General features: G+C 50.1%; 6 protein-coding genes across 6 annotated transcripts; 5 read left to right on the forward strand and 1 right to left on the reverse strand.

Moving 5' to 3' along the window:
• The first annotated feature begins 630 nt into the window (after nucleotides 1–630).
• P152DRAFT_454496 (uncharacterized protein) lies at nucleotides 631–1,479 on the forward strand. The gene is made up of 3 exons (XM_033678597.1): nucleotides 631–1,056; nucleotides 1,131–1,201; nucleotides 1,258–1,479. The coding sequence occupies exons 1-3, from the start codon at nucleotides 913–915 to the stop codon at nucleotides 1,343–1,345; spliced, it is 303 nt and encodes a 100-aa protein (XP_033537870.1). The 5' UTR covers nucleotides 631–912; the 3' UTR covers nucleotides 1,346–1,479.
• Nucleotides 1,480–2,919: 1,440 nt separating this feature from the next.
• P152DRAFT_454499 (uncharacterized protein) lies at nucleotides 2,920–3,998 on the forward strand. Its single transcript, XM_033678598.1, has one exon. It carries the CDS (start codon nucleotides 3,244–3,246, stop codon nucleotides 3,736–3,738), a length of 495 nt encoding a protein of 164 aa, XP_033537871.1. The 5' UTR covers nucleotides 2,920–3,243; the 3' UTR covers nucleotides 3,739–3,998.
• Nucleotides 3,999–4,204: 206 nt separating this feature from the next.
• On the forward strand, nucleotides 4,205–7,782 carry P152DRAFT_511051 (kinesin family protein-like protein). The gene is made up of 4 exons (XM_033682697.1): nucleotides 4,205–4,477; nucleotides 4,543–4,779; nucleotides 4,827–5,061; nucleotides 5,112–7,782. Exons 1-4 carry the CDS (start codon nucleotides 4,278–4,280, stop codon nucleotides 7,494–7,496), a joined length of 3,057 nt encoding a protein of 1,018 aa, XP_033537872.1. The 5' UTR covers nucleotides 4,205–4,277; the 3' UTR covers nucleotides 7,497–7,782.
• Nucleotides 7,783–8,409: 627 nt separating this feature from the next.
• Nucleotides 8,410–9,473, forward strand: P152DRAFT_454503 (uncharacterized protein). Its single transcript, XM_033678599.1, has 2 exons — nucleotides 8,410–8,756; nucleotides 8,816–9,473. Exons 1-2 carry the CDS (start codon nucleotides 8,556–8,558, stop codon nucleotides 9,305–9,307), a joined length of 693 nt encoding a protein of 230 aa, XP_033537873.1. The 5' UTR covers nucleotides 8,410–8,555; the 3' UTR covers nucleotides 9,308–9,473.
• An 801-nt stretch (nucleotides 9,474–10,274) lies between these two features.
• P152DRAFT_115500 (uncharacterized protein) lies at nucleotides 10,275–11,157 on the forward strand. The gene has a single exon (XM_033673658.1). It carries the CDS (start codon nucleotides 10,615–10,617, stop codon nucleotides 11,119–11,121), a length of 507 nt encoding a protein of 168 aa, XP_033537874.1. The 5' UTR covers nucleotides 10,275–10,614; the 3' UTR covers nucleotides 11,122–11,157.
• A 29-nt stretch (nucleotides 11,158–11,186) lies between these two features.
• Nucleotides 11,187–12,555, reverse strand: P152DRAFT_115506 (uncharacterized protein). The gene is made up of 3 exons (XM_033673659.1): nucleotides 12,223–12,555; nucleotides 11,489–12,170; nucleotides 11,187–11,414 (listed from the first exon to the last, which is right to left on the reverse strand). Exons 1-3 carry the CDS (start codon nucleotides 12,237–12,239, stop codon nucleotides 11,226–11,228), a joined length of 888 nt encoding a protein of 295 aa, XP_033537875.1. The 5' UTR covers nucleotides 12,240–12,555; the 3' UTR covers nucleotides 11,187–11,225.
• Nucleotides 12,556–13,688: the final 1,133 nt, after the last annotated feature.

The raw sequence follows: 13,688 nt of genomic DNA on the forward strand, positions 1-13,688 counted from the left end.
ATTCGCGAATGCTTGCCCCCTTTCTTGAATGAGTGCATCTTTACGGCCGATCATGGTGGCAAGCAATCGGTCTCAAGTTGAATGCATAGCGACAATCCTTATTTATACATCTCAATTCAATCAATAAGCCGACGTTCTATCAGCCACTACCCTCGCTAGACTGGGATAGTGGGGGACCTTTATGACTCCAAGACTCATTCTTCAGTGTTTTTACTGCTACCTAATTGTTCCCATGTCCCGAGCGCCCTTCCTCTCTGGCCAGCTCTGCCTATAAACTTCCAGATCGCGGCCCATTTGTATAATTGCTTGGCTGCAACCGAATCAGGTGCTACAGACTGCTGTAAGTCAGTACTATACAGCACATGTACCTACTGTAACCACTAACCAGCCTTCACCACGCGCTTTCCCACAGCTTGTCTTTTCCTTGGCTTGAAATGCCATCTGCTAGAGCCTAGAAGCCGCACGGCACACATGCAGTACATTCCCTCACTGGTTAGGCTACGGTAGTCGGGTCGGGCCTACCAGAAGTGGAGAAGGCCAATCGGAGAATGGAACACTATATTTAGCGTTAGAGGCTCGCAGTCCCCTATTTCGCCCGCCTTCCTTATCATCACTACATGAGTACATGTGTGAAGAATACTCCAATCGAGCAAAGATCACGTATGAGAGAGAAGAGCGATGTATTGGATGTATCTAAAATACAGCGTGACGAGATCGAGATAGACCTCTCCGAGCAAACATAAGCCACGTGCCTCAACAAGCACCGAGGTCAGGTGACCTCCGTGTGACAACATGACTGCTTCCTCAGCTTCACTCCTACAAATAGACAAAGTCTTCAGTGCTTGATCTCTTCCTGCTGTAAACATATTCTCAATTTCTGCAGAACCGTATTTCCTCCTTAACATTGAAACTATGGCAAACCAGTCATCCGCCAATTCCTCTGGGACCTCCTCTGGGACCTCAGGGGCCTCCTCGGGGACATCCTCTGGGACCTCTGGCAACACCTCCTCGAGCGGTCAAAGCTATACGACTACCAGCAGCGGAATGAACAGTCAGGTAGGCCGGCTTTTAGATTGCCCGGTCCAGCTAAAATAGTTTTCTGCAAGACCTGATATTCTGACTGATACTAGGGCAACCATTACTGCTCCCGTGACTATGGCTCTAACGTCTCGAATTCGAACAGCTATCACTATTCCAACACGTGAGTCGAGCGTAAGGGCATTATCATCACATTCGTTTTAGCTCACGATATTTCAGCAATGGTAGCTACTACTACTCGAACCCGAATGGAAGCACGTACTACAACAACGGCAACGGTGGTAGCACCTACTCTCGTAATGGCTAAGGAACGGATGTCTGTCCACAGCCAATAATTGCAGGAAATGAAGCGGCACATCCACTGCGGAGATTGAAAGGCATGTTGAGCTCTCACTTATAGCTAAGGGACCAAGTAGATAGGCTCAAATTCACTGGGATCACTCAATATTCATGATCCGCCGTGTTAAAGTGTGCTTCAAACTTGGCCAGGCCTGGACAGTACTATCCATAATAACCTTATGCTCATAATAGCCGTTGGGAAATTCCATCCCCCCTATATTTGCCTTCATGTCTGCTTTGATGACCCCAAGGATCTGCGGTCGAAGTCTCTACTTCCAACCTTTGCATATCGAGTCCATTCAAATGCACTTCATCCTGGAAAGTCCGATGCGGTTTGACCAGCCCCGTAGAGACAGCTCCATTTCCTTGTTATATGACTTGCCCTGACTTCTGTTTATTGCTCATATATCTAGATTATATCAAGATTTCAAAACATATTGACGTATCCTCCTCCGAAGGGATCATACATGACCGTAGCTCATCCGGATTTGATATGTTGTGTAAATGACCTGCCGGACAGTAAAGCGGGATCAGGATGGGGTCTCTGTGCGAGAAGGGAGCCCGTCACGAGGGATTTTGAATTCTGCTAATTCACAATTTGACACTGCAGCTGAGCCCAGTCCGCTTCGTGTGCCTGGGAACGGAGGACCAGAGCGATGGCTAGGTCCTTCCCAAACATAGCGAATTCCGCCATCATTTCATGGATTACGGATACAAGCTCTCTCTCTTCCGCTATATACGTCATTAACGTGGTACATCGTTGAATCGCTCGACCCTGAAGCGTTAGCTTTTCCGGAAAGCCGTCCCCACTATGCAAAGGGCGAATGATTGCCTCAAAATGTCTGGCGTCGATTTTTGAATCAGGCCCAAATTGGAAATACATATCGTAAAAATCGATGAAGCATGGCACGACTAGCTTGTCTACTAGACTGGAGATTCTTAAAAGCCAGGCCAACCCAGTGCCAGTGCTGTTGTCGTACTTCGTTTGATAGGTTGATGGTCGGATCAGTAAATAAGCCATCGCATAGGAAATCCCTAGCGACTGTCATTATCCCTATCCTAAATAAGCAGAGCATTCGAACCGACTTACATTGGTGAAGAACTTACATTGGTGAAGGACTTTCATCCAATTTTTACCTCTTCGATGGAGGTGCTACCCCGATGGAACTCCCTCATTCGACATATCTGGAGCGAGATAGACTTGCGGATACCACCTGAGGATACCACCTGAGGATTCTCGGGTTCTGAATACAGTGAGTGAGTACAAAACCAGTAGGCGACTAGGGGGTACTAGTAAGGTACTAGTGAAGGTCTAGATAGACATTATCAGAAGCTGGAGTCCACTTCATAGACAGGATGTGACAGCGATTAAGAAGATAGAAAATTGACATGTCAAGACGGTGAGAGATAATGAACTGCATCCTTTGATGTCGAAACGGGGAACCACATGATTAGCCACGTGATTGGTTCCAGTCCACCAGGAGGGCTTTTCGGCCAATGACAACGATGTTGGCTGAAGTGAGAGAGTCAAAGAATACTTCATGCTTCTCCAATTCGACCTTCATTGAGACCTGGAATACATATATCGGTGGCACATACGTAACGGATCTTACAAGTTACACCTCAGAGTCTTGAGCGCCTCTCTTTACAGCCTGACCCACTTCCCATTTCCAAGTTCGACTTATTCTATACCCCTTCTATGCGCGACACTTCTATATCATATCCCTTGTTAACACCGTGGGGACCCCGGTCTTGCCTTCCTCTACACGCAGATTGACCTAAAATTTAGGAGCGTGCCTCTATAAGACAAATTCTCAAGACCGTGGGGAAATCTCAAGTTCAACAGGATATATCAATTTTGGCGCCATGCCTGCTCAAAAGCCCAATCCTGGAACATGGACGTTCAGGCTGAAGTACCACATGACCACCGTGCTCCTGCACGTTGACCCTCTCGAGAACCTCTCGTCAGTAAAAGCAGAACTCTTAAAGGCGCTACAAGAGACGACGCCAACCGAAGAATTGAACGGCAAACCACTGCCCGAAGGCCCGGAGCAATTCAGGCTCGCTCAACCCAACAATATCAACGATCCTTTAAGCGGGTGGACCCAAATTGACCCTAACCCTTTCGAAGACGAGGGGGATGGATCCAGAGGCCGACGGAAGGGCAAGACTGCTGCCGGTCAGAGTGTCAAGGCGATGGGTCTGCAAGACAATGCGGTGCTTGCCTTTCAATGGGGCGAGAAAGATAAGAACATTGACGACGGTGATATGGACGTCGAAGAGGAGGAATGGGATGTGGTGATACCAAGTTCTGAGGATGTCTTTGACGATGAAAATGAAGGTGGCGTGGCTCCTCAATGATTTAATGGCGCCAAGGTTTCCTACACTTCGAGTAGACGGATATCAGGGAGTTCGGTATAGTGAAGAAAGGCGTTGAAGACCATTCTTCATGGCTCATGGCGCCGCGGATGGACGGATCTAGAGATTACAATTGATTAGGGTGCAAGCAAAGCGCAATAGGAGAATAATCCCCAAAACCAAGTGAAGTTCAAACAGCGTAGCACCCTACCAACTACCTAATTAATAGAGCCTAAGCTGTTGAAATCAAGTTTAAACTGCCTTCGCTGATGTTATCAATTGTCATGTTGACCGTTGAACCCTTCTCACTTCTGTGTTGGCTACGGTTTCGAATGACGCAGGGGTGAGTGTCGCAGCGACCGGGGGTTGCATGTTTTGATTATTCCTCTTTCGGAACAAAGCTTGGGATCCACCACTCCTACACCAAACGACTTTGTGATCTGTATGTCTTCATCTTCCACAATCATTCCAGACTGTTCGGCGACTATACCTCTTCACTTTCTAATCATTCAATCCTCGCTGTTCGCATTGCTAGCGTTGCAATGGCCGCCCGATCCGGCGCGTCATCCATTACTGTCGCCGTCCGAGTCCGGCCCTTCACCATTCGAGAAGCTGCCCAGCTCACCAAATGCGATGACAGCCCGCTGTTTCTTGGGGATGGGTCGTTAGCATCAGTTCCAACACCGAAACTGTATCAGAAAGGCCTCCGACCTGTCATCAAAGTCGTCGATGACAAGTGCTTGTATGTTTTGAATGGCGACTCGTGTGGATGTTTACATGTGCTGATACTGTGCTTTCAACCAACAGAGTCTTCGATCCACCGGAGGATAACCCAGTCCAAAGATTCTCCAAGTCCATTGTTTCTCAGGGCAAGAGGGTCAAGGATCAGACCTTTTGTTTTGACCGAGTGTTTGACGACAACACAACCCAAAGCGATGTTTACGATTCGACGACCAAGCCCCTCCTCGACAGCGTACTCGACGGATACAATGCTACGGTATTTGCATACGGTGCGACGGGATGCGGGAAGACACACACGATCACGTATGTTATGGTTCCTCCCCGTCGCAGCTCTTTGTTGACAATTGCAGTGGCACGGCCCAGCAGCCTGGGATCATCTTCCTCACCATGCAGGAGTTGTTCGAGCGGATACAAGATGTCCAGGAAGAGAAAGTGACCGAAATCACACTCTCTTACCTCGAGATATATAACGAAACGATAAGGGACCTGCTGGTTCCCGGCGGAAGTAAGCAAGGATTGATGCTTCGGGAGGACGCCAATCAAACTGTCTCGGTCGTTGGGCTCTCCAGCTACAACCCGCAGAATGTAAGTGATTAGTGTGCTTTATCCCAAACCAGGTTTCTGACCGGCTATAGGTACAGGAAGTTATGGACTTGATCATTCGCGGAAATGAGTTCCGAACTATGTCACCGACCGAAGCAAATGCCACATCATCCCGCTCGCACGCCGTCCTTCAGATCAACATATCCCAGAAAGACCGAAATGCAGACGTCAATGAGCCGCATACCATGGCCACACTGAGCATCATCGACCTTGCTGGGAGCGAGAGAGCCAGCGCGACCAAGAATCGAGGAGAGAGGCTCTTAGAAGGCGCGAATATCAACAAATCGTTGCTAGCGTTGGGGGGCTGCATCAATGCCTTGTGCGATCCGAGAAAGCGGAACCATGTGCCTTACCGGAACTCAAAGTTGACTCGGCTGCTGAAGTTCTCACTGGGAGGCAATTGTCGAACGGTCATGATCGTTTGCGTTAGTCCTTCAAGCGCCCATTTTGACGAGACTCAAAACACTCTCAGATATGCGAACCGAGCCAAGAACATCCAGACAAAGGTTACGAGGAACGTATATAACGTCAACCGACACGTCAAGGATTTCCTGAAGAAGATCGATGAACAAATGGCGCTTATCAACGAGCTGAAGCTGCAACAAAAGGACTCCGAATCTCATGCCTTTGCTAAGTTCAAGAAGCAAAACGAGAAGCGTGATGCGATCACTCGGGAAGGAATCGCTCGAATCCGCAGCGCCTTCGAACATTCTCTTTCGGAACGCCAAGAAAGAATTGGCATGATGAAGAAACTCCGCCAAATTGAACGACGAATATCACTCATATCCGCTTGGGTGGCCGGTTTCGATACCGTTTGCGACTCCAGAGAGGACGAAGAGCCACCAAAGAGCCTATCGACGATGCGAAAAACCGCTCAAGGGATCCTTGCCGAATTGGAAAACAGCCGCCAGCATTATCACCAACGTCTTGCGAAGAACAACTGGGATCGAGCTTTGGAGATGGCGTTGCAGACCGGCCTTCGCCAACTGAAGGAGGCCGACGGAACCGATGAAAGTTTCGAAAACTCTACCTTGATGCGTGAAACAGAGCTGTTGAGGTCGATTGCCGATCGAGAAATGTACACCAGCATGTTAGACCAAGAGAAAGGGGGTGACGCGGCCGTCGTTCAAGCATTGCTCCAGGCTCACTTCGATACCATCGCCATCATCAACCAGATCTTGATGATGGACGAAGAGGATGCAGTCCAAGCTGCAAAGAACCTCCTAGGGAAGATGGTTAATGCGTGTACATCCGTGACATCACAGGTCATCAAGCCGGACGGGGGTCTTCCTCTCACAGAAGCGTTTGCGCCACGGAAGACAGGGACGCCGAAACGGCGCAACCCAGGCATGCTTCTTGGACCATCCCCAGTCGTTGCTCTTCAACCACCGAGATTTTTAGAAACACCAACGCTCTCATCGTCTCCCGTCAAGGCCTCCCCCCGACGAAGGAAGCTAGGAGGGGCAAGGAAAGGCGTTACCTTCACTCCTAAGAATAAATCACCAGCTAAAGGCACCAAGCGTGTGGTGCGCTGGCGAGATGATACCGAAGACGGGACGCTTGCCGAATTCCAGGTGACGCCGCAACGATTGGACTCAACGCCTGAGATCTCCTCCGTTGAGATGCCTCCACCCACGTTGCCTGCCATGGTCCAAGTTCCAGAGAAAGAGGGTTCATCTCCTATCCCCCCACCGCCGGAGACTTCAGTAGAGCTGAAATCGAAGCGCAACCGGTTTCAGTCTGGGTTCCTGTCCAAGAAATCGGACACCTCACCCACGCCTCTCTCGCAACAGCAATTGTCACAGCAATCATCTTACTCGTCAGATTCCGACTCGCATTCCCCTCTACGGGAACTGCAACCCAACGCCGCTCCTCACCCCTCTCCACTACACCATGTCTCCAACGCTTCATCTGACAATACCCCGGCCGAGAGCAGTTCCGCATCATCGTCATCCGATGAAGAAAAGTCTCGTCGCACAGCCTACCCGGTTGATCGCGCCGAGGCAAAGTCAATTCGCTCCGCCATGAAACGCCAATCCATGGGATCCGGCGGCGGTACTGCCCGGACTCATCGACGCCGTAGCCCAACCACGAGCGCTTCGGCCATGGCCGTCAGCACCGGCAGTCCCAACGGAGAAAACTCCATGTTTACCGCGTCGCATGCGCGACGAATGGTGCGTAGCGAGCGGACGAGCGACGCCGACTGGAAAGCAAGCATCCTGAGCCCTCGTCCAGGGGCGATTATCAAGAGTGGTGGTCGACGGACCACCATGGCAGGGGCGGGAGTCGGCTCCGAGGATGGTGAGCGCCTGGGTGGGGGACTGAGGGCCGGGCCGGTCCGAATGGCAAGTGCTAGCTCGAATGGCACCACGGGTGGTCGAGGGAGTCTGGTGTCGAGCAAGAATATTTGGAGATGAACGGACGTGGCCCCATGTTTGAGTCTCGAGATTCGTCCGCGGACGATCGCATTGCTCGTAAGACAGATGTAGGAGTTTCGGCTGGTTTGGCGGTCGGGGTATGATGAGGTCCTGGATCGGAGTACTGGTTTGGTTGGGTCCAATTCTTGTAATATGCGCTACCTCAGCATCATGTATGGCGCAAGGAACTCGTTGACTACGAACGGCCTAGGTAGTAAAGTATGTTGAAATAGGATCACCTTAGTTCTCAATCTTGGTCCTTATGAGGACGGGTTATATGTTAAGGGTGCTATCAGACCTGGACGTGATGTCGTCATTCCGCATTTTCCGGGTGGTTTTGTCCAGTGCCAGGCATCTGTGGCGTTACGCGTGTGACCTCCAGTCACAAGCTTCGCGGGCTGTGATATCGGTAACCACCAAAATAGCGAAGATGTAGTAGAGATCTGATCAGATTCAGTCATCCCTAACCAGGCAATACGAACAGTACGAGGCAGCCGTACCTACACTACTCAGCCCGTATGTATATCCCACTACCAGATAACCATCCGTCCACCTTTTGTCTAAGTCAGATGTATCGATTCTATCAATCCCGTTCCTTGAGGATAGCACTCTACCTGTCAGTCTAGTCCGTTTTTCCGTGTTTTATTGTGCCCCGAACTGTTGTCCTTACGGTACTTGATCGGCGACGAATAACACTTCGCAAACAATACCTTTTTGTCCTCGTCCTCCCAACCATTCTGGAAGCTTCATAACGGTCTTAGCCCTGGTGTACAACTGTATGGATGACTTAGCTGTAAGTGTTGTCTTCAGCGAACTATCTGCAGGGCGCGGATAGTTTCAACCGAACATCTTTTTCATCACAATGTCAATATCGGTCCATGATGATGATGACTAATGCAATAAAAGGAGTTGGCCCTTACCGCCGTCGATGCTGGCACGCATAAATATTATGACAAACTCCACGATACCCTCCGGCGTGTTGCCCCGGGAGGAGGGAATCGAGATCGGTCCCGGTCGCGAAAGGGAAGACGAGACTCACAGCAGCCCGAACGACGCAGCATGGACGACTCTGATGATTCACGCGACGTCGATCAGTGGGATCGAGGTCGGAACTACGCTCGAGACGAGTACCCAGACGATCGACAAGGCTACGACAGAAGTAGTGCCAGTGTGGGTGGCCAGTTGTCCCACCAAGAGTATCCCCAGTATCCACCAAACGTAAATCCGCAGCATCACCGGGATGGCGGGTATATGCACTCAGTACGCCAACACTATTCTAGGGATCATTACCTATTCGACTCTTTAACACTATGTTACAGCCTTCAGGTGCCCCCTACCCACCTGATGACCAGCACCCCCTTTACTCTACTCCCTATCAATATCCATCGGAACGCAGCGCCATGGCTACAAGGGATGAATCTGGCCCGATGCGCTATAGGACAACCAGTGTCCCCCCAGGATATCACGACCGGCATTCCTCTCCATACGAAGAATCACGTCCCCACCGTAAATCGCGCCCTGACCGACCATACGATGACGAATATCACCGCAGACGGCGGACGCGGTCTGCCTCACGTCGTCATAAGAGTGACGATTTGTCACTTGGTGCAAGCCTGGCTGGTGCATTAGCCGGCGGGTGGGTTGGTCACGAGCTCGGGAAAGGGGACTCTGTTGCCACTGCTGCTGGCGTGTTAATCGGCGCGCTTGGAGCAGCAGAGGCAGACAAGATGTACGACAAGCACAAAGAAAAAGATAGGCGAGAAGAGAAGGACTGGGAAGAGAAATGGGCCACGGAAGGGAGGAGGTATTGAATTTCGGGAAATCGGTGTATGATTGTTACGACAGTCACGACTTATGGATATTGGTGTAAGAAACGGCTCCTTCATCTGAATTATATGTATAGTGCGCAGGGTAGGTCCCTCGAATGTCGTTCATTACAGGTACAATTAGCGAGACTGATTCAATCCTACAACTTTATTCATTCAGCCGTACTACCAGTCGTACTACAATGTCTGTGTGGGGAAATTTTCATACACTCCACTGACTGAATACTCCGACTCCCTCGAAAGGTCGACTAGACTACCGGCTTTTCTGCCATACCATGTCGAAGACTCCAAATTCGACAAGTTTCCAAGTGGTGTCTCCAGCTCTGAAATGTTCATTCTATACATTCGCTTGGTTATCCGGACAATACTCATTCTAGCTAGTTGCGTGTGGGTCTTCAAGGAGTACATCAAGGAATCCATCAGCAACCTAAGGTCCACTGGCTTAAGGGGACTGCAAGACACGATACTCAAACATAACCACGAACTGCCCTCAGTCGTAGCGACAAATTTTCCAATAGGAATAGAAAATGTCCCCCAAAACTTCGCGGACGTCGACGCCAAGTCGATACTAAACATAATCGGCGAACCAGAAAATATCGCCACGCAACGAATTTTGTACATAAGAAATATATACCGTTCGCGTACGTTTTATACATCCCTGAGGATATACATAGGCGGGGAGTTCTAGTCAACGTCCACCTCTTGAAGAACAAGTTCCGTACAAGGCATTAGATCTACGTCTTCGTCAGCCAGGATATCTCCCCGGCGTATCTAGTCAAGTTACGCGGCTCTGGCGCCACGGTCCTGTCTCCGAAGTCTCCTCCTCCAGAGAGTGGGAGTCGGAATGAGACAGCTAGTTCGCTCCTGAAGCCTGCGAGCTTCTAACTACACAAGTTTGAAACCTCCATTCGTCAGATCCTGCTCATGGATGAAGATCAACTAGTCATGAAAAGCCTGGATACACTATTTCAAATCCCCGAGACTAATATAGCCGCTCTGCAAGTTTATTCGGATATTGTTCAAGCTCTTTCAACGAACCTGATGCCTGTGTCCCTGAGTGGGATGACATCAAAACCCACTTACCCATGTTATATTATGGAGTGATCGAAAGTGCGTTTATCAATACCTTGTTTCAGGATATCGCCATGGTACTTCCTGGAGCGTTCGCGACAGCCGACGACCACTGGCTCAAAAAGACCGTACCAAACTGGTTCTGAGGGGCAAGCGATCTCGCCGGGGAAGAACAACAATATCAGGAGCATAAGGAGCTCAGTGAGGCCATCGAAACCGAGATGGAACCAGAAGATCCCACATCAGGAGACAACTCTCGTACGTGGCAGCGAAGGTCATTGTCAAGGATATTACGAGGTCTACAGTTCACCTCAAATCTAGCCGAGGGTGTGGATCCCGATGACACTTTGCACTCATTGCACATTCATAGTGAAGGAGACAATCAAGGACACCTCAATGCTTTTCCGCCAGGCTCCAGAGAGGAAATCAGTGGCAAAAATCGGAAGGAGAAGACGGCCGAAGCAAACACCGCGGCTCCAGAAAAGAATTATGTTGCTGAGTATTCCAGAGCAACTTCGCAACAACCGGATCAGCTCCGCTCTATCACATCCATCCTTTGGTTCATGCCACACCTGGGGCCTCCTCGGAAAACTGCGAAAAGAGATATGAAGAAGGCCACGGCTGACGCGCATGGCGATTTCGAGGACTTTTATAAGGAGTGGTGGGACATTGCGAGACGATCTGTCCAACGTGGAATATGGATGGGTCAGATATCGACAGACATTTGAGGGCGCTAATGCAGTGGATCCAAGTTTATGTTTCTTTTCAGTCTTATTTAGAATTAATGGATATTATGCTTGCTTTGGTGCTCGACCTCCTTGAGTATTTCCAGTCACTGTGAAATGTCCTCCTCTCCCCTTTCTCGAGCTCCCCTGACCGATTCAGCGAAAGTGACGAAGATCTCAGACTTGACTATGGGCCTCTCCGGCAGTGTATGCCTTAATGCGATGGCTATTGCCATCGAAATACTTGCGATACAAAGTTCATTCCCTATAGCAAAATCAAGGCTCACAGCTAGCCACTGTCTTGCACACGTTAAGGAATCAGCTCGACTTTCTGAACGTTCATTCCCCCAACGAGTTATTGATCACCCACCGAGAGACGTAGCACAGACTCAAGTTCACTATCATGCTCATCATCTATAGTACTGATGCTCGGTTCGTGCCGGTGTCTGCGGTGGCGGCGGCCAGTGTGCCGTTGAGCGAGTTGAATAGCCACGTTGGCCGCCAAGTTAGGATTGCTTCTCAATGTATCAGCGAATCGAAGTGGATCTCGACGGAACATTCGGGTAAACTTCTCCTGAACAAAATTGCCCACCGTCCTACCGTCCAGGGTGGAAATAAAAGCTTCGCGATGCACCATGTTGGCAGCTTTGGCGACATCGCCCGGGTCAAAAGAGTATTCGTCGCTGATGCGACGGACAATCAGGACTTTCGGACCCAGTGGAGTATTTTCTTCGATTTCGCTGACCGCGGGACCAATATCGTACTTATCTGCTATAATCCAGAGGTCGAGCAGCTCGGTCAATGTAAGGCTGTTTACCTCAGATTTCAGTGTCTCAGGGCGGTCTGCTAAGTACAGGAATCTGAACATCGTGCAGACGGCATACTCATCATAGCTCTCCAATGGAATGACAGGAGAAGCGGTCTCTGCGAGTGAGCTTTCCAATAGTCCCTTGAAGAAGCCGCTCGCCTGGCAGAGGATCAAGCGGTGGAGGAAGAGTCTCCGCTGCCCAACATGGACTTCAATATCTGAATGAGTACGATTGTTGAAATATCTGCATGTACCATTAGCTTGCCATTCCGGATTTTTAGGGATAGGCCATTCACGTTGCTAAACCCGACATGATGGTTGTTCAAGTTGTTTTCAGGAGTGAGCATTATCTCACCCACCATGGAGCGACAATTCGGCCATAATATATCTGGACATACTGTTGACTCAACCAATCTACTTCACTCGACTGACTCGGACATATTAGTCCATGAGAACGAAGCTCTGTCACCCTTGGGCAATAAGTCAGTCACAGACTTTATCCTCCGGTATGGTGCTGGGCCTCCCTATGCTATCCCTTGCTCTTTAGAAATCCTGCCAGCAGGGCCTGATATGGTCGGTGCGAAGGCACGCTGCCAATGTCCGAAGAAAGGCGCCGGCTGCCTTCAATCACCCGACAAGTACAGGCCATGGGCTTTTACTGCATCGTCGTTCCGGGATCTCCCAGTTGAGCGTTGGCGATAATAGATGGGCGTCTCGCCGTCTCGTGAACTGCAGATGGACCTAAAAATACCCACATGAAATACGATGAACCGCCCAGGCCCGGGGCCGCGTGCAATATATGGATGCTTCATCTAATTCTTCATCTCGGCCCTCACTGCCGCCATGAAGCGCCTGGAATTTTTTGAGGTCCCACAATCCCGTATGCCTGACAATGGTACTCTACCCATGGTTAGCCCATATCCAGGACTCTACTGCTATTCTAGGCCTGGCATCGAGCATACCTTAGGAACCGAAGTGGTGGGACTGCAATTTAGGGGATGGCGGGATTCATGCCTCAGCTGCGGGATGTAGCGGGGTAATCGGCCGCCCACAGTATTTGGCGGAATGTGACGAACGAGCAAGAAAAGTAAGGGCTAAGGTTCTAGCGGTTGAAGTTATCATACGGTAATTGGGGCCCAGTTGATGAGGAGAGAAGGCGGCTTGCACTCCCGCCGTGATGCTGTTGGTGTTGTTGCTCACGGATACCGCCTGCTCCACATGCAAGGTATTGTTTTGACAGGTCAACCAACCCTTAACCGCTATCATATCGTACCATGCAGAGTGAATGCAGTGTACCACATTATGAAAGTAAAATATCTCTCTCCCATCACATCGGGGTCACCAAACACAGCGACTTAGAAGATCGCGACGGATATCGCACCGGTCTCTTGAAGAGTCTTACTGATCCAATCACTGGGACTGGTATGCACTGTACAGTGGGTAAGGTAGGTATAGAATCGCATAATATGGTGAAAGCATCCCACCCCAACATGAAGGCCTCTGGTCCGAGACCGTTCCTAGTGTCCACGGAGTTTTACCAGGAGGGGAAGGTCCTCCTCCTTTGCGCTGTATCGGCCTCACGGACGATAGACCAGTGCAATTCCAAACACGGATAAAACATGGTTCCGATGATTGTTTTGCTAGCACGCTCAACTTGATGGCTGCGGAAACAGAAAGGGGAAGGTAATTCGGAGGCGGAGTCAGGTGGTCGGTAGGATGGGCACCGAATGGGCAATGGATTGGTGGAACTTCGTGGCGAGGA

The sequence above is a fragment of the Eremomyces bilateralis genome (genome assembly GCF_010015585.1).
Source record: "Eremomyces bilateralis CBS 781.70 unplaced genomic scaffold P152scaffold_2, whole genome shotgun sequence".
Classification (NCBI taxonomy): domain Eukaryota; kingdom Fungi; phylum Ascomycota; class Dothideomycetes; order Eremomycetales; family Eremomycetaceae; genus Eremomyces; species Eremomyces bilateralis.